The sequence below is a fragment of the Stenella coeruleoalba genome (genome assembly GCF_951394435.1).
Source record: "Stenella coeruleoalba genome assembly, chromosome: 8".
NCBI classification, from domain to species: domain Eukaryota; kingdom Metazoa; phylum Chordata; class Mammalia; order Artiodactyla; family Delphinidae; genus Stenella; species Stenella coeruleoalba.
The window spans coordinates 5,870,664-5,888,515 of NC_137154.1; the positions used below are offsets into that span (position 1 = coordinate 5,870,664).

General features: G+C 61.3%; 2 protein-coding genes across 11 annotated transcripts in view; one reads left to right on the top strand and one right to left on the bottom strand.

Annotated features, from left to right (window-relative positions):
* The window catches only part of PC (pyruvate carboxylase), a 106,811-nt gene that overhangs the window by 80,580 nt on the left and 8,379 nt on the right, over positions 1 to 17,852 (top strand). For all 10 annotated transcript variants that reach the window (XM_079928644.1, XM_079928645.1, XM_079928640.1 and 7 more), the window contains 9 exons: positions 3,294 to 3,429; positions 3,545 to 3,729; positions 4,133 to 4,298; positions 4,391 to 4,536; positions 4,659 to 4,776; positions 5,066 to 5,217; positions 7,067 to 7,185; positions 9,443 to 9,605; positions 11,749 to 11,931. In XM_079928644.1, the coding sequence (XP_079784770.1) occupies positions 3,294 to 3,429; positions 3,545 to 3,729; positions 4,133 to 4,298; positions 4,391 to 4,536; positions 4,659 to 4,776; positions 5,066 to 5,217; positions 7,067 to 7,185; positions 9,443 to 9,605; positions 11,749 to 11,931 (1,368 nt within the window). The remainder of the gene's footprint in view (positions 1 to 3,293; positions 3,430 to 3,544; positions 3,730 to 4,132; positions 4,299 to 4,390; positions 4,537 to 4,658; positions 4,777 to 5,065; positions 5,218 to 7,066; positions 7,186 to 9,442; positions 9,606 to 11,748; positions 11,932 to 17,852) is intronic.
* On the bottom strand, positions 14,279 to 17,556 carry LRFN4 (leucine rich repeat and fibronectin type III domain containing 4). Its single transcript, XM_079928649.1, has 3 exons — positions 17,425 to 17,556; positions 15,618 to 16,976; positions 14,279 to 15,094 (listed from the first exon to the last, which is right to left on the bottom strand). The coding sequence occupies exons 2-3, from the start codon at positions 16,964 to 16,966 to the stop codon at positions 14,533 to 14,535; spliced, it is 1,911 nt and encodes a 636-aa protein (XP_079784775.1). The 5' UTR covers positions 16,967 to 16,976; positions 17,425 to 17,556; the 3' UTR covers positions 14,279 to 14,532.

Below are 17,852 nucleotides of genomic sequence, written 5' to 3' on the forward strand. Positions count from 1 at the left end.
CGGGTCCCGGGGGCTCCCTTGGGTCGCTTCTCCATCGGCGCCAGCTGGAGCATGGCTTCTTTCTTTCAGACCCACAGACAGGCTGCGGAAGCAGTGCGGAGAATTCTCTCACACCCCTTACCCCAGTTTCCCAAACATTGACCACGTTTGCTTCATTATTCTCATGTTTTTCCCTGAACCATTTGAGTGTAAGTTGCAGATATGATGCCCTTAAACTCCTAAACACTTAAGTGTTTTTTCCCTAAGAATGAGGATATTCTCTAAAGTTACCGCAGTACAACAATTAACATTGACACAATACTCGTTTCTAACGTACAGACCTCATTTAAATTTTGTCAGTTGTCCCCCTAATGTCCTTTACTGCAGCTGAAATCCAAGATCCAATCCAGGAGCACGTGTGCATTTCATTGTTCTGGCTCTTTAGTCTCCTTTAACCTGGAAGTTCTTTAGTCTTTGTTCCTCATGACCTTTGACACGTGTGAAGAGTACAGGCCAGTGTTTTGGTGGAACGTCCCTCAGTCTGGGTTTGCCTTGTGTTGGCTCCCGATTAGACTCAGGCTGGGCATCTGTGGCAGGAACACCCGCAGGTCCTTCTTGGCCGCCCGTCAGGAGGCATGTGATGGCCGTTTCCTGCTGGTGATGTTAACCTGCATGACACGTACAGGGGTGTCTGCCAGGTTCGTCCACTTTGTATTAATAAGTAAGGACTGTGTGCTCCATTTTAGAAGATGAGCCAGAGCCCAGCGAGGCTGCTTCCCCACCCTTGACATTCGCACTGCTGGTGGGACCCCGGGCGCCCACTGCCCGCCCTCGCCTCTGCCCCTGTTGGCTCTCAACTCCCGAGAGCTTCTGCCCCAGCCCCACGGCGCTTCCTGGCTTTCCTCCTCATCCAGACTCAACATTGGTGCACCCACCACAACTCTCTTTTTTTTTTTGCGGTACGTGGGCCTCTCACTGTTGTGGCCTCTCCCGTTGCGGAGCACAGGCTCCGGACGCGCAGGCTCAGCGGCCATGGCTTATGGGCCCAGCCGCTCCGTGGCATGTGGGATCTTCCCGGACCGGGGCACGAACCCATGTCCCCAGCATCGGCAGGCGGACTCCCAACCACTGCGCCACCAGGGAAGCCCTCCTGTCTTGACTGTTCTGTCCCCAGCAGATCTACCCCAGGCCCAGGGCTTCCAACCCCACCCTTTTGCTGAAGCACCCAGGCTTCCTGCCTGGCTCTGACCTCTTTGGCAGCCCGTTCCCAACCCCAGTCTGGTCTCTCCTGAGGTGGGGGAGGCACTTCCACTCGCCCATCCTGGGCTTCTTCCTTCCCCTCATCTTCCACAGTGGGTCTCAGCGAATCTAGCCTGTTGTATCCCAGATACCTCCCCACCCCCTCTGTCCCCCCAGTCAGAGGTGCTGTTTCTGTCTCAGCCCCTGCACAGCCCCACACGTGCACCCTCTTTCCATCCTCGCTGCTCCCAACCCAGGCATCTTTTCCAAACACACAGCAGGTCGTGCCCTCCACCACCGTGTTGGGTGAGAGGCGGACGTACCCAGAGGCCTCGGCAGCCTGGCCCGTCTCACCTTCAGCCGTGGGGTCCCTGCCCCCAGCTGTCAGACCGGATCTTTCTTGGACACACCCAGCTCCTTCTTCCCTCGGGTCCTTGGCTGTGGCTGTTACTGTGCTTGGGGTGCGTTCCCTGCAGATCAGATCTGTGTGTGGCTGTGGCTTCCTGCATTTAGGTCCCCACGTCTGTGCCCTCCTCGGAGAGGCCCACTTAATATCCAGCCCCCCGCCCGGTAATTCACAAAATGTTACCTGTTTTCTTGCCCTTGGGGCACTAGTCATGATCTGAAAGGACCTTATTTCTGTCTGTTTTTTTCCTTTTCTCTTCTCCTTCCCTGGGTCTACCTCCTGTGAGCGCCGAGGCCTTCCTGCCTTGTTCTCGACGCCCTCGCCTGGCGCTGTGCCTGGCGGGGTTGATGCTCGGCGGGCCGCCCTCTCTCCCCTGGTCTGAGGGCTTCCCTCTTCTCTCTTTCTTCTCTTTATTTCCTTATTTCTTTTCTTCTCTTGTCTTTCTATTTGGTCTTTATTTCCCCTTATCCGTCTTGTTGGCCATAATATGATGCTGAGGTTTTTATATATAAATATATATATATATATATATATTTATGCTTCTTAAAACAAAATGGTTGAGTCAAGCATTTAACCTTTACTGAGAAATAGTTCACGTGGTTAGCTGGATGAAGGCACCGGAGCAAGGGTAAAGGACCGAATGCCAGTTTGGGCTCTGCTGTAACAGCTGTGTGACTTTGAACACACTTTTTAAAGCTCGCCTGGGCCTTGGTTTTCTTCATTTGTAAAATGAGGCGGGTGGTTGACCTCTGAAGATGTTCTACATTCTGGGATGTAAATTGCCCTCAATTTACTTTTACTGTGATAAAATATGTATTGATGTAACAGAAGGTGCATCTTAACTATCTTTAAGCGTATGGTTCGTCCACTGACGTTACGTGCCTTCACATCGTTGTGCAACCATCACTACCGGCCATTTCCAGCACTTTTTCGTCTTGCAAAACTGAGACTCTGTCCCCTTTGAACAATCCCCAACCCCACCCCCATCCCCTGGCGCCCCCACTCCCACTGTCTTGTCTCTGTGAATTTGACTCCTCCGGGGACCTCATCTAAGCAGAATCATGCTGTATTTGTCTTTTTGTGACTGGCCCATTTCACTGGCCCTCAGCTGGGTTTCATGACTAATTTACTTAGTAGCCCTTGTAGCAAGAAAGGTTTCTGCAGTTTGAAGAAATCTGCATTTTAACCAAGTAGAGGCTGTGCTTCCCTAGAGCACACTGATGCGGGTTCGCTCCTGGGGAGATCCACTGTCACCCTCCCTGCCCAGCCAGACGGAACCCTGAGGGAGGGACGCAGGGGTCAGTGTGGGGCACGAAGGTTCTAAAGTCTGGGGTTGCCTGGACAGCTGTGCCCAGCAGAGGGGACACTGACATTACACACTGTGGTCATGCAGGGCTGCTGGCTCGTCTCTGAAATTGCTTTAAAAGCTTGAAGTGCGGTGCTTTAGAAATTATAGTGAGTATTAGAGTATGAGGGTAAACTTGGGGTGCCATCTGGGTGTGAATTTGCTCCCTTCCCTATAGTTACTCAGCCCCACAGGGAGGAATCGAGGCAACAGTGGTGCTGGCTTTCACGCGGGGCTGCTGGGAGGCTGGCGCGGGACCCCCGCTCTTCCCGGGGACCCTCCGAGCTGAGGTTTCTCTAACCTGGCCATGACTTCCCTCCCTAGATGCTGAAGTTTCAAACTATCCGTGGGGGCCTGAGGCTCCTAGGTATCCGCCGAACCTCCACTGCCCCCGCTGCCTCGCCCAGTGTCCGGCGCCTGGAGTACAAGCCCATCAAGAAGGTCATGGTGGCCAACAGAGGTGAGCACAGCGGGAGCCAGTGTCCAGCCCCTGCCCCAGCTCCCTGCCCCTTTTTCTGCGTCTCTTAGGATCCGGGGATCTAAATTCCCATCCTGTTGCCCACCCCCGGCCCCAGGCGAGATCGCCATCCGCGTGTTCCGGGCCTGCACGGAGCTGGGCATCCGCACCGTGGCTGTCTACTCAGAGCAGGACACTGGCCAGATGCACCGACAGAAAGCTGACGAAGCCTACCTCATCGGCCGCGGCCTCGCCCCGGTGCAGGCCTATCTGCACATCCCAGACATCATCAAGGTGGCCAAGGTGAGCGGGGCTGGGCTGGGCTGGGGGCCTCCTGAGGGCCAGGCCTGGGTCCTGTGTCTGCCCCCCGCAAAACTTGACCCTGCTGGCAGTGAGTCCCTGTGAAGGGACGAATGAGTGAGTGAGTGAAGGAATGAGTGAGTGAAGGAATGAGTGAATGAGTGAGTGAGTGAAGGAATGAGTGAGTGAATGAATGAGTGAGGGAATGAGTGAGTGAGTGAGTGAGTGAATGAGTGAGTGAGCGAATGAGTGAGTGAGTGAATGAGTGAGTGAGCGAATGAGTGAGTGAGTGAATGAATGGAGCAAGTGCGGGGGAGCAGGCGCGAGGGCTGCAGGGTTTGGGCGGGCCTGTGTGAAGGGCTTTGAGGTGAGCTCCACTCTTCTGACGCCACCAACCCCCCGCCAGGAAAACAACGTGGATGCCGTGCACCCTGGCTATGGGTTTCTGTCAGAGCGAGCAGACTTTGCCCAGGCCTGCCAGGATGCCGGGGTTCGGTTCATTGGGCCGAGCCCCGAGGTGGTCCGCAAGATGGGAGATAAGGTGGAAGCCCGGGCCATTGCCATCGCTGCAGGTGAGCATGGGGGCCACACAGCTCCTGAGGGGGCTGTCTGGGGCGGGGGCGCTGCTGGCGGGCTTCGGCCTGACCTGCCCGTCTCCCAACAGGTGTCCCCGTGGTCCCCGGCACAGATGCCCCCATCACTTCCCTGAACGAGGCTCACCATTTCTCCAACACCTACGGCTTCCCCATTATCTTCAAGGCCGCCTATGGGGGCGGGGGGCGCGGCATGAGGGTTGTGCAGAGCTACGAGGTGAGCAGATGCGGAGGGCTGGGAGACCACCTGCAGAGGGACTGGGGCGCTGGGGGCGGGCGGGGCCGCGCACGGCAGAGCTTGGGACCCACTGTCTCCTTGGCCCTTGCCTGCCCTCCCAGGAGCTGGAGGAGAACTACACCCGGGCCTACTCGGAGGCTCTGGCCGCCTTCGGGAACGGGGCGCTCTTCGTGGAGAAGTTCATTGAGAAGCCGCGCCACATCGAGGTGCAGATCCTGGGTGAGTGGGGCGCGTTCCCGGGGCCACAGCGCGAGGCGGCTGCCAAGGACCCGCTCCTTCTGGCTTGGGGAAAGCTGCAGGGGCTCTCCCTCAGGAAGGCCCTCCCCAGGAAGGCGGGCTGTGGGGCCGTGCTGGTCGGGCCCAAGGCCTCCGTTGTGCCTGTTTCTGTCCTGGCTGAGCCACCGCTGGGAGCCGTGCCGAGCGGCCACAGTGCTTGCGTGGGGATCGCCAGCAGCTCGGGGGTGTCTGGGTCCCAGGAGGAGCTGAGCGCAGTCTACCTCCACCCCAGGGGACCAGTACGGGAACATCCTGCACCTGTATGAGCGAGACTGCTCCATCCAGCGGCGGCACCAGAAGGTGGTCGAGATCGCCCCTGCTGCCCACCTGGACCCCCAGCTTCGGAGCCGGCTCACCAGTGACTCTGTCAAACTTGCAAAGCAGGTGAAGGGCAGGGGCTCTCGGGGACAGAGTTTGAAAGCCAAGGGCACGGGCTCCTCCCCATGTGGAGACAAGGAGCCCATTCCTGCAGGCTTGCTTTGAGCTCCTGCTGGCATAAGCCTCACAGCCAGCGGTCACTGGGGTCCAGATGTGGCCAGCAGCTGCAGAGCAGGGAGGCCCAGGGTGACCAGCTCCGGGACGGGGGCAGGAGGATTGAGGGCTGATGCGGGGCCCTCGGGATCCTTGCTTTGCAGCCGCAGAGGCGCTTGGCCCGGAGGCCAAGCCTGGAGACCAGAAAGGCTGAGAGGAGGAGGGAAAGAGCCACCGGCCCCTCCTTAGTGCCCTCTGCACAGATTGAGTTTCTGCGCAGCACCAGCGAACCCCTGGAACAAAGGAAATGGGAGTCAGTGGGATCTGTTAAGATTAAAGAACAGTATTCAGGCATCTCTTCCTTCCTCACTTATTGTTTTTTTTTTTGGCTGCTCTGGGTCTTCGTTGCTGCGTGTGGGCTTTCTCTAGTTGCGGCGAGCGGGGGCTACTCTTTTTTGCGGTGCCTGGGGTTCTCATTGTGTTGGCTTCTCTTGTTGCAGAGCACGGGCTCTAGGCGTGCAGGCTTCAGTAGTTGTGGCTCGCGGGCTCTAGAGCGCAGGCTCAGTAGTTGTGGCACACGGGCTTAGTTGCTCTGTGGCATGTGGGATCTTCCTGGACCAGGGCTCGAACCCGTGTCCCTTGCATTGGTAGGCGGATTCTTAACCATTGGGCCACCAGGGAAGCCCCTCGCTTACTCTTAACTGTCCCCTACATCACACCTATTGCAACCCATTTGCTCCCCAGGTCCTCCTCCGCCTGTCTCTGCTCTGCAGGGATATGGAGTGACTTCCCCAGGCCGGCCCAGGAAAGTGCCTGCCACACGTGACCAGGCTGCAGCAGGGGCCCTGCTCTCTGTTCCGCTGGGGCCCTCCTGACCCCACCCCCACTCAGAGGCCAGGCCTCCTACCCCCGCCTCTGCCTCCCCATCCCAGAGGCCCGAGTGGACATTTCTTCAGATCTGCTCTCCCCGGCTGCCAGGCGGGCCCCTGGGCCCGCTCTCCTTCCAGACCCTAGCTCCCTCAGGCTCTCAGGCAGCCCGCGCCCACGGACCATGGACGCTTCTGTAACCTTCCCCAAATGGAAAGCCAGCCACGGCTAACATGCAGCATTGATTAGGGTCTGATTATAGTTGAGATTTTGGTTCCTTTATAAGAGGACTATTCTTGCCTTGAGTTTGGTCTTATTTATTGGCTTATGCTGTGTCTCCTTCCAGAACAGATTTGAGGGAGCGGAGTGAAGTCTAGTTTGTGGTTTTGGTAGGACCAGAAGTGAAGCTAGAATTAGGCTTGTGTTTTGAGTTAGAGCCTTATCTGTTGGTTCCTCTCAAATGGCATCTCTTTGGGTAGTGGCCAGAAGTGATGATGGAGTAAAGTAGAGGGGAACTTTCTGAAGACCCTCGAAGAAGAAGAAGGGTCCAGGAGAGGCCAGGGTGTGCACAGGTGGGCCTGTGCCCAAAAGCTGAGGAGCTGCTGGCTAGAGGGCACCGCCTGGGCCAGGCAGGAGCTTCTGCTCATGTCTCACCCGGACAAGCTGTGTGCAGCCCTCAGAGGTGTCTGCGGAGGCCTGGGGTAAGATGTCCAGGCCGGGGCCCATTGTGGGTTTTGGGCTCTCGCCTCCCGGGGGCAGGGCTGGTGGGCTGCCTGCCATCGGTTGGGGCAGGGTTTGCCGCAGTCTGTTCTGTTATGGAACCAGCCCAGTGGGTGAGCCTGCATCCCCATCGGGCTCCCACCACTGCGCCCCTGCTGATGAGGCCACCCCACAGGTGGGCTACGAGAACGCGGGCACGGTGGAATTCCTGGTGGACAAGTACGGCAAGCACTACTTCATTGAGGTCAACTCGCGCCTGCAGGTGGAGCACACCGTCACCGAGGAGATCACCGAGTGAGCACAGGGGTCAGCCCAGTGACGCAGGGGCAGCCTCCGTGACCAGCCCGTGGCTGCAAACGGCGGGGAGCAGTACTGGGAAGGGGCGTCTCCCCCATCTTGTGCGAAATCCACATCAGGTGGTTCCTAGGGAGTGGGCAGCGGGAGCTCAGCTCATGTCCACTGGTAGAGAATGTTTAGGGATCCAGGTACTTACTTTTTATGAAAATTATTATTATAAAAGCATTACATGGTTATTGTAAGAATTAGTACAAAGGAGCAAATAAAAATGACTCAGAACCCCACCCCTCAGAAACGGGATGCTGAGGAGGTTCCCGGCACGCTGTGATGTGTGCTGCACATAATGACCTCACTGGAAGGTGGTGCCAATCAACCCCATTTTTCAGATGACGAAACTGAGGCTCAGAGAGGTTAAGAGAGTTGCTCAAGGTCACACAGCTGGTCGTCTCCAGCCCTGTGCTGTGTCTCCTACGCCCACACTAAATCTTTTGGTTTCTTTCCATCTTTATTTACTACATAAGTAGTTTGACACAACTGAGATGTTTTGTATAGAGCTTTTATTCTACATTTAAAATTTAATATTTGTCTAAGGCATTCCCATTCTTTCCAAATACTTTAAGTGGTTGCACACTATTCCATTTTCTGGGTATTTTATAACTTATCTACATATTCCTCTATTTTTAGACAATCAGGTTGTTTGGCTTTTGTAGTTATTAAGGGTGTGTCAGTTAACATCTTTGGGCCTACATCTTTGCCCACCTCTCTGAAGAGTTCTGAGGACAGACACCTTCAGTAGGATTACCTGAGCAATGGATAAGCAACATCTCACCTAAAGAGCCTTCGAGATCCCTTGTTCCAATTTGTTCTCCCACAAGCATTGCGTAGAGACATTCCAAAAAAACCTGCCCATTTTATAAACAATTAATATGGCCTTTCATGGTTTCAAAATACATACATTGAGCCTTTCAAGTGTTACACCCTAGCTTTGGGTCAGTCCATCTCACCATGGAACCTTTCGGACAGTTCCTTCCCCGACCCCTGACCCCACCTGAGACTGAGGATGCTGCTGGGGCGCCTGCCTTTGCCCGGCAGGTGCACGGAAGGCCTCAGGGTCCTTGCTCGCTCGAGGTGAAGGCTGAGTTGAGGCACATGCTCCGGCCTCGCCCTCTGGCCCCGTGAGACTTTCCCCATTGCGTTGCTGTAAAATTGTCGTCAATCTTGAGCCTGTTCGGAGCCTGTTCTGCTAAGGACGGGAGTCTTTGCTTGCTCGAGAGCAGAGGTTTTATGTCAGACAGACACAGACTGGGGTGCAGCTTCCTCCCGAGTCACTAGCTGCGTAGAGCTTGGGTGGGCTGCAGCCTCTCTGACCCTCGGGCTCCTCCTCTGATGGGAATGACAGTGACTCCCAGAGCATTACCGTGGAGGTGAAGCTTGGAAAGAGCACAGCCATGGTCTGCGGTATAGACGCGGCGGTGCATGGTAGTCATCCTCACTGCTGTGGAGTGGTTTAGCAGGAAATGCGAAACGCTGAGGAAGATCCGCCAGGGCAGTAGTTCCCAGGCCGTCCTTATCATAAGCCTCGGTGACAATAAATTTAAAACCTTGAGTTTTTTTTAACAGCCGTTCCACTTAGATTTGTTGCTGTCCTTAGGAGCATGGCAGTCAGCGAGGCTGTGCTTAGAAAACCAGGCACATTGGGGAGCTTTGTACTGTGAGATCTTCTCTGAAGGGTCTTTCTTGGGGACGGGCCCAGCTGCAACATAGGTCCTGGGAGGGTGGGATCCTGACCGCGATGGCGCCCACCGGTGTGGACCCTCCAGTAGCTGCGGCCCCATCTCAGCAAGCCTGGCCTTCACTATAACCCTGTCGTCTTGCAAACTGGCCCCCAGCCCCACCCAGCACACACCCTGTGGCACATACCACTCATAAGAATGAGGGTCTGAGCCTTCAGATCCAGGCTTGGCCAAGGGAGGGTTTGGGGGAGGCAGGAGGACAGAGAGACCCCAGGGAAGGAGTAGGGCAGAGCGTGGGGAGGAGTAGTTTGCGAGGGGGTGCAAGATCAGGTAGATGCTAATATTTCAGCCACCCCTCCGGCTGCTGCGTTCTCCTCATTCAGACTCTGCGGGTTCCCAGCCCAGTCTGGTTGGGAGGAGGCTGCCGAAGGGTCAGCCGGCAGGGGCGGCGGGGCCGGGGCTGCCCTGCCCATCCCCTGCCTCACGCTCTCCCCCTCCTCTGCCTCTCCCCCATCCTGCAGTGTGGACCTGGTCCACGCCCAGATCCACGTGGCCGAGGGCCGGAGCCTGCCTGACTTGGGCCTGCGGCAAGAGAACATCCGCATCAACGGCTGTGCCATCCAGTGCCGTGTCACCACTGAGGACCCCTCGCGCAGCTTCCAGCCGGACACCGGCCGCATTGAGGTAGGGCCGCCTTCCCGCTGAGCCCGCCACCAGTCTCGGCCTGCTTGCAGACGCTTCTCCAGGGGGCACGAGGGAGCCTGTGGGCCCGGCAGTGAAGGAGGCCCCTGGCTTGAGCTGACAGGAAGCTGGCTGAGAGTACGTGGGAGCCAGGCACTGTCCAGGACTAAAGGGGAGAGCACTCCCGGGGAGAGACGGCCATGTGCACAGGCCGGAAAGGCCAGCGGGGGGGATCACGTGGAATAGGAAGCAGACCAGCTGGGTGCCAAGTGCACGGTCCCTGGGAACAAAGTGTCACAAGAACCCAAAGCTTCACTGCCCACCGAGCAGCGCTGCTGGCTTCTGTCCTGCCTTCAGTCTGAGGGAGACCCTGGGTGCAGCAAGGGATTGGGGCCCGTTATGTCTCAGTGGAGGGGACGGGCTGGGCCAAGGGACCCATCAGGGATGAATGAGGGAGTCGGGGAGATGGAGGGGGCCAGGGAGGAGACCCAGAGGCAGGCTCTGCCTGTCAGGGGCTGAGAGAGGGCCTGGGCGGGCTCCCCTGCCCCTCCCCTGGGCACTCCTCTCTCCCCTTCCCTCCCCTCCCCTCCCACCCCAGCCTCTGGGCCCGCTGCAGGCAGGCGCCCTCTGGCCTGCTGGGACTCCTGTTCCCTGGTCCTGTCTCATGCCACCAGCTAAGGATACCTCCAGTCCTGCACGTCAGCAGTGCTGTCACAGGCTCTGCTGGTTTACTGCTCCCCATCTGGCCCGAGCCTCTGAGGAAGCAGGATGCGTGCAGGAGTCCAGGCAGGAGGGCGAGGGTGATTTTGAGGCAGACCCTGAGTTCCTGAGACAAGTGATGTGGGGTGGCCGGGGAGGGAAGGGGAGCTGTCTGGATTCTGAAAGCCGCATAGAGCTGCTCGGCTTGAGGCAGAGCTGCTGCCGGAGTTGCGTTTCTGGAAGGGTCCAAGTCCATAGGTGGGGGCCAGCCCCAAGGCCAGAGTGCTATGCACTGAGCGGCCCCGACTTCCCTGCCCTCGGCCGGGAAGGGGCAGCTCGGAGACACAGCGCTGCCTTGCTGCACCTCCACCTCCGGGGCCTGGCTCTTCCGAGCCTAGTTTACCGCAGAATATTTTTAGCTGACAGTTCCTGCTCACAGCTGTGTGGTCACCCTTAAATATTTTATTGAGTTCCTTTTTATTGAACACGGGCCTGTGTCCCTTAGACGCGGAAATACGGTGCAGCGTGTGTCCCAAGCCCCCCCGGCTGTCTCTCCCGTCCCGTCTCCCTGACCTGTGCCGCACATGGGTCGCCTGCCCCGGGCGCAGGCTCTCCCTCCCCCTCCACAGTGGTTCACGCCCCAAGCCCCTGTCCCCGTGCCGTGGCCCCCCTCCCCGCATCCGACCGTTTGGAGCCCCCGTGCATCCCCATGACGCCTCTCTGACCCTCCCTCTCTGCTTCCCTTCCTGGGCCCGTGGGCTCCTGTGTGTCTCCCTGCATCTGGCCTGGCTCCCTGTTCCTAGTATTAATCATCCGCTCACTGGCTCCTCCCATTTGGAAGGAAGGGAAGGTGGGGGGACACGGAGGCCTTCCCTGTCACTGCGTATGTTATACGCCCCCTGGCCCCCTGGCCTGCCTCCGCTTGCCTTGCTCTCGTCCTGCAGCATCCTTGTCACCCGCCTGTGTGTTTCCTCATTTGTTTGTCTGCCCCCTTCGCCCAGCAGGCTGGGAGCCCCCTGCGAGCAGGGGACTCTGTTTTAGCTGCTCTGTCTCCACTACCTGGCACGAGGCAGGCACACATGCTGTGGAATGAATGAGTGAACTAATGAATGAACCTGAAAAGCAACAGGGTTGGTCAGGCGGGCGGGGTGGCAGGTCGGTGGGATCTGGCCGGCTTGCCCTGGTCCCTCCGTGCCCTGCAGGCTCCGCATCAGCCCTGAGTGCTAGGCGCCAAGCCCTGGGGCTGGCAGGGCACGCCCTCCCCATCCCTTGTCCTGCCCCGTTTCTCCTCTTGGGGAGGAGGGAGCGGTGACTGTGGCCCTTCCTCCACACAGTGGGGTGCCCCTGGGTTTGCTGGCAGAAAGTAAGAACTTGACAAGCCAGAGTTGGGGTTCACCTGTGCACGGCCCTCAGCACCCTGCCGGCCCATGCTGGCCTCTCCCCGCAGGTGTTCCGGAGCGGGGAGGGAATGGGCATCCGCCTGGACAACGCCTCTGCCTTCCAAGGCGCCGTCATCTCCCCCCACTACGACTCCCTGCTGGTCAAAGTCATCGCCCACGGCAAGGACCACCCCACGGCCGCCACGAAGATGAGCAGAGCCCTTGCCGAGTTCAGAGTCCGAGGCGTGAAGGTGAGAGTCTGCAGGCCCGAGATGCCCATTGGCCTCTCGGTCAGGCCCTGTCAGTTGTGTATAGCTGGAGATGGAATCACAGCCACATACTGTCTTGTCCCTGAGGCCAGCGCTGCTTGAGTAGCTGCGGGCACTCCCTGGGCAGACGCTGCCGTCAGACACTCTGCAAGGCAGGAGGGGCAGAAGGACGGGGCTCTGCCCCTCGGAGATCACGCTGCCCAGCCCCCTGTGGAGGGTGGCGGCCTGGCAGACCCACTCCTCCTCACCTGAGAGTCCCGGGGGATGCTCTCCCGTGCTGAGGACACCATCCCCTGCCCACTGCGCACGGGGAGCTGGGTGGCTGACGGCCCTGCGCACGGTACACGGGGAGCTGGGTGGCTGACGGCCCCTCCGCACCGCCCTCTCCTCGGCTGCTCCAGCCCTGCTGCGTCCAGGCTCGGCGCTGGGTCTGGGGCGCATGGGCAGCGCTGTCCTCTCTCAGCCCCACATCATTCCCCTCACCTGTTGACATGCTCCACAGTGTCTGGCAGGTGCTCCGAGGGTGCAGAAGCGTTTTGAAAAAGCACGTGGGAGGGAGGAGCCTGTGGGGCTCAGCCCACCTCCCAGGGTCCGTGTTATGGGGCCTCTGCACTTCCGTGAGGAGCCTCAGGGCTCCCGGTCGGGGGGCCATTTCCTGCACACGTGGCAGAGACGTGTCGTGACGTGTGCTCCACCCGCTTCTTGCTGCGGGGGCTTGGTCTCCTACCACGGTGTCCCAGGGCTGCTTCCGGTGGGGGGTGGCCAGTGTGCAGGGGGCCCGGCCACCCCACCCCTCGCCTGCCTGCTTCTGTTGCTCTGTGTTGTCCTGTTGGTGACCCCGGCTGGTCCCCCCGTGGTTGTGCCCGTGGGCCATAGGACCCTCCACCTGTCCTATGGGCTGGAGGGCTCCTGAGCGCCCACTGCCTTAGAGCTGGCAGGTGGAGAAGGGAGACCAGGGCCACGGGGGCCTTGAAGGGGCCGAGGAAGGTGGGAGGCTGACAGCACGCTGGGGCACCAGCATCCTGCCCAAATGTGCACCTGGACCAGGCCACTGGCCCTGCCAACCCTGCGCCGCAGCCCTGCAGGCCACCTGCCCTCCCCCGCCTTCCCCTGTGCCTTCACCCTCTCTCCGCGGCCCCTTGCGGGGCTCACGCTCTCCTGCTCTTCTCTGTTGAAGACCTTGTTTCATTTTATTTAAGCCAGGATCTCTCTTGGGCCACATGCAGGTATGTGTTCTGGGGCTGGGCGGGCAGGCACACGTGTGTGTCGATGCCATGCACACATCCAAGTGTGTGAGCTCGGCCTGCCACGTGTGTACGCACGCACCTTATCGCGCCAACTCTCACTGGGCTGCCGTCAGAGCCACAGTGGGCCCCCTTAGGCAGAAAGGGCCACACACCCCTCAGCACAGGTGCAGCACAGCAGGCCTGGGGTGCCACGCCCACCCTCCGCAGCGGGACCCGGGCACCTGCATGTCCTCGAAGCACTGGGTACACGGGCTGCGCCACACGTGCCCGGAAGTGTGTTTGGAGCACTGACTCCTCCCAGCTGATGCCCAGGAGCAGTGGTTGTTTGAAGGCTGGAGGAGGCCTGTCTGGGCCAGAGGCTGGTGGGGACCTGGGCCTGGAGGAGGCAGGGCAGGGCACGCCGCCCCGCGACTGTGGCTCCTTGAGGTGGGGACTAGAGCAGGGGCCGTGTGGGCGTGGTCCCCCTTGGTGTTTGCCCCTGGGTGTCCAGCAAGAGCAAAGCCACGAGGGGCGTCAGTGGAGCAGTTGAGAGCCAAGATCTTGCTCAGGGCCTGCATCCCTGACAGGAACCTTCTGGGGGGTCCCAGACTGACAGCAGGGCAATGGGATTCCAAGTCCCTTTCCAATCCCTTTGGAGTGACATTTTATACATCCAGAAGGTGCCCTGGCCAATGGTGAATAAGGTTGTCACCCACGGGAGCCAATGGGGACTTCCTTACTGAGTTGCTAAGAACGTTACCAGCCCAGGTCCCTTTGCCCAGAAGGGCTGCACCGCCTCCCACCTGCTCCCTTTGCTACCCAGTGCACTGTAACGCCCATGCCAGGTGAGGGCGAGACATCCTGCCCGTGCGCTGTCAGGAAGGGGCGTTCCCTGCACTCAGACGTGGGCAAAGAGCACAGAGGCACTGGGCCCCACAGCACTCCAGGACCCGAGGGCACCCCAGGCTGGCTGGGCCTCCACGGGGCTGGTAGCCCCAGCACTGACCCCGTCTTGTTTGTGCCTCCACTGGCCCGGAGTCCCCCCTCTCTTTTCAGGAAACCTAGCAGGGCAAGACCAGAGACTAGCGGTGAGGTGACCCCAGTAATTTTATTATAAAGAAAAACAAGACTTGCACTTGGTGGCTGTAGCCCCCGCCTCGGAGGCCGTGAGCACCTGTCACAGGGACCTGTCCCATTTTGCCCGACTGGAGGCCAGAACCAAGGAGAGCGCCCCCTGTCCTTCCCAAGGGACCCAGGGTAAAACCAGGAGGGACTCCCAGGCAGCACTGACCCACTGGGCCAGGAGGCTGCCCACCCCACACCCTCTGCCGCCCACCCCGGGCTGGCTCCCTTGCCATCACACCACACTCTCTTCCAGCCGCTCGGCGCTGCCCCCCATGCCCCGGCACCCGGCCCCGAGCAGCCCCCCGTGCACAGAGTGGCTCCGTCGGGCCCAGGCCCCTCCGAGGCGCCTGGCGTACCCGTAGCACCCGCCTGTGTCTCCCAGGTCCAGGGAGCAGCTGCGCTGGGGGCGAGGCGGGGGGCTCCGTGGTGGGTGCGTCTTGGGTGTGGGGCTGGGGCCCCCGTTGGTCTGGGATTGGACGTGGCTGAGCTTGAGGGGGAGGCGGCCATTCCCGGCCCCCCGGCCCCGAACCAGCAAGGCCACAGTGAAGACCAGTAAGGCAGCCACCAGCACCCCCCCGACAGCCACAGTCAGGGTCCCGCCCAGCACGTGGGCCTGCAGGGCGTGGCACAGGGGCATGGCTGGCAGCGTGGAAAAGTGGGCACAGCCCAGCAGCCTAGTGGCTGTGAGGTCGGAAGGCCCAGCGGCGGGTGACAGGGCCAGCAGACAGAGGTCATAGTCGGCACCCGGGACCAGGTGTTTCAGCAGGAAGTGGTGGCTGGAGGCTGGGACGATCCTGTGGGCAAGGGCAGGCAGTCAGAGTGCAGGCAAGGGGGCCCAGGCCCCAGCCCACCCCCACCCGCCTCACCACACGCCCCCAGGCCCCAGCTCTGAACTCCCCCTTCCCCAGGACCACACGGGCCTGTGTGTTCACTGAAGAAGGCAGAGAAAACAAGACAGGCGCGTGTGGCCCTGGAGCCGGTTGTCAGGGGCCAGAGAGGTGTGCACGTTGACACCCGGGCCCAGGGCTGGCCTCGAGGCGGTAGAGAATCACACGCCAGACGCACAAACACCACGCGTGTGCGGGCCAAGCCCACGAGCTTAAATGCAGACGGCCGCCAATACCCGAGGCCTCCCCCTCCCCTCCCCCTGCAGCCCCCACTCAGCCCAGGCAGCTCAGAAGCTGAGGAGGGGTGTGTGGAAGCCCCCGAGGAGGCAGAAGGAGCAGGAGAGGTAGCCAAGCCCGAAGGGTGGGGCAGGGTTCAGAGGAGGGCGGCGGGGGTGGCGCTGGGGGCACGGACTGCGAAGCCCCTCCTCACCGGTACACGAGGGTGTCGTCCTCGCTGCTGTTGTATTGGATTTGGAACATCCACACGGGGTCCGCCGGCCGCCCTGGCCCCCAGCTCACTAGCCCCGAGGTGGCGGTCACCTCCGTCACCTGCACGGCTGGCTCAGACTCCAGCGTCCCCTCGCCCTCGGCAGCAGTGCGGGCTGAGGCGGCGATGTCCGAGGGCCCCGGGCGGGCCCCCTCGGTACTGCCGTTCCCTCCGTGGGGTAAGGCCAGCACTCGTAGTTCTACCCGCGCTGTGGCCTCGCCAGCAGGGTTGGTGGCAATGCAGGTGTAGCCCCCCGCGTCCGCGGAACCCGTCACCCCAATCTCCAGGGTCCCGTTGGGAAAAGCCCGGGCTCGGGAGGAGTTGCCGACTAGCCGGTCGTCAGGGCCGACCCAGTGCATGGTGGGTGCAGGGTCGCCGAGGGCCCGGCACCGCAGTGTGGCCCGCTGGCCCTCCAGCACCCAGAGGCGCTGCGTGTGGCGGGCAATGAGGGGCGGCTCACAGGAGAACTCGCCCTCAGGCACCGCCCAGAAGTAGCGCCCGGCCAGGCTGGGCGGGGAGGCGCAGGTCTCCAGGTCGTCCGGCCGGGCGAGCCGCCGCAGCCACAGCAGTTCGCAGTTGCAGTGCAGGGGGTTCCCACTGAAGCTCAGCACCAGCGGGGCAGGCGAGGCCTCGGCATTGCGCCCCCGGGAGAAGAGCGGGTCGGGCGCCAGCGTGGCCAAGCGGTTGGAGGTGAGGTCGAGGCGGGAGAGCTGGCCGAGTTGGGCAAAGGCGCCCGGGGGCAATGCGTCGATGAGGTTGTGGTCCAGGTTGAGGGTGTGTAGGGCAGGCATGGCGCCGATGCCGGCCCAGGGCACCTGCCGCAGGTTGTTGTAGGACAGGTCCAGGTCCTCCAAGCTGTCCAGGAAGTCGTCGAAGGCCCCCGGTGCAATGCGGCCCAGCTGGTTGCCGCTGAGAATGAGGTGCTGCAGGTTGACGGGGCCCCGCAGGCTGCCAGTGCCCAGCTCCACCAGCCTGTTGCCATCCAGGTGCAGGGAGCGCAGGCTCTCCAGGTCCCCGAAGGCGCGGGCCCCGATGCGGGTGATGGCGTTGCGGGACAGCGTCAGGTCCACCAGCCCCGTCATATTGCGGAAGTCTGGCGGCCCTAAGGCCTGGATGAAGTTGTCAGCCAGCCGCAGCTCCACTGTGCGCCGGTCCACGTTGGGTGGCACGAACAGCAGGCCTCGGTGGGCACAGAGGGTGCTGAGCGACTCGGACAGGTTCTGGCAGACGCAGGGCAGTGGGCAGGCGGCCGCTCCACTGGCCAGCAGCAGCAGCAGGAGCGGCGGGGCCATGGTGAGCGCCCTGTAGGGAAGGGTCACAGCCCAGGCACAGGTGGGTCTGGCACAGGTGCCCACTTGCCCCAAGACCCAGTCTCAGGGGCCAGCTTCGAGAGCCTGGCCTGGCGGTGGGGTCAGGGTCAGAGGCCCAAGGGGTCCCCCAAGGCTGAGAGAGGGCTGGAGCCTGCAGGGCCAGGGCCCCCAGAGTAAAGGTCACATTCCCCAAGCAGTTAGGGGGAGTCCGGGCTCTGGGTACAAGGTGAGGCTTGAGGCAGGAAGCGGAGGTGGCCACGAGAGCAGGGAGGGTCCCGGAACTTCCTTTCCCCGGTGTCCCCTGGAATCTCCGGCATCCCTTCGGCGCCATCCCCTCCCCCGCCTGCTAAGGTGCCCCTCCCCAACCCCTCCCCAACCCCTCCCGTGGCCCCTTGCCCCTCCCTGGCCAACCCCCAGTCTGTCCCCCGCGGCCCCCTCACCTGGTGTCCGCAGCTCAGGGGGCGCGGGCCGGCCTCCCCGTGGGCCCGGCCGGCCCCTGCCGACTCCAGGCGGCTCTCCCGCGGGGGTGAGGCCCGGGGCTGACCAGCCGCCCTCCGCACGCCTTCCGGCCCATGGCGCTCGGGCCCGCGGCCCCGGCTCACTCGGTTCCCGGCACCTTTTCCGCGGCGCGGCGGCGGCGGCGGCGGCGGCGGCGGCGGCAGCAGCGGCAGTAGCGGCAGTAGCAGCAGTGACAGGCAGGGGGGTGCGAGCCAACGAGCACGCGCACCGTGGACACGCACGTGGAGAGCGGACGTGGAGGGGCTCGCGGGGATCCACCGGGGCCCAGGCCGGCTCCCGAGGTCACCCGGATACGCGGCCACTGCAGAGCCCACGGGTGGCTCCTGGTCACGCCCGAGGCCCGGGCCGG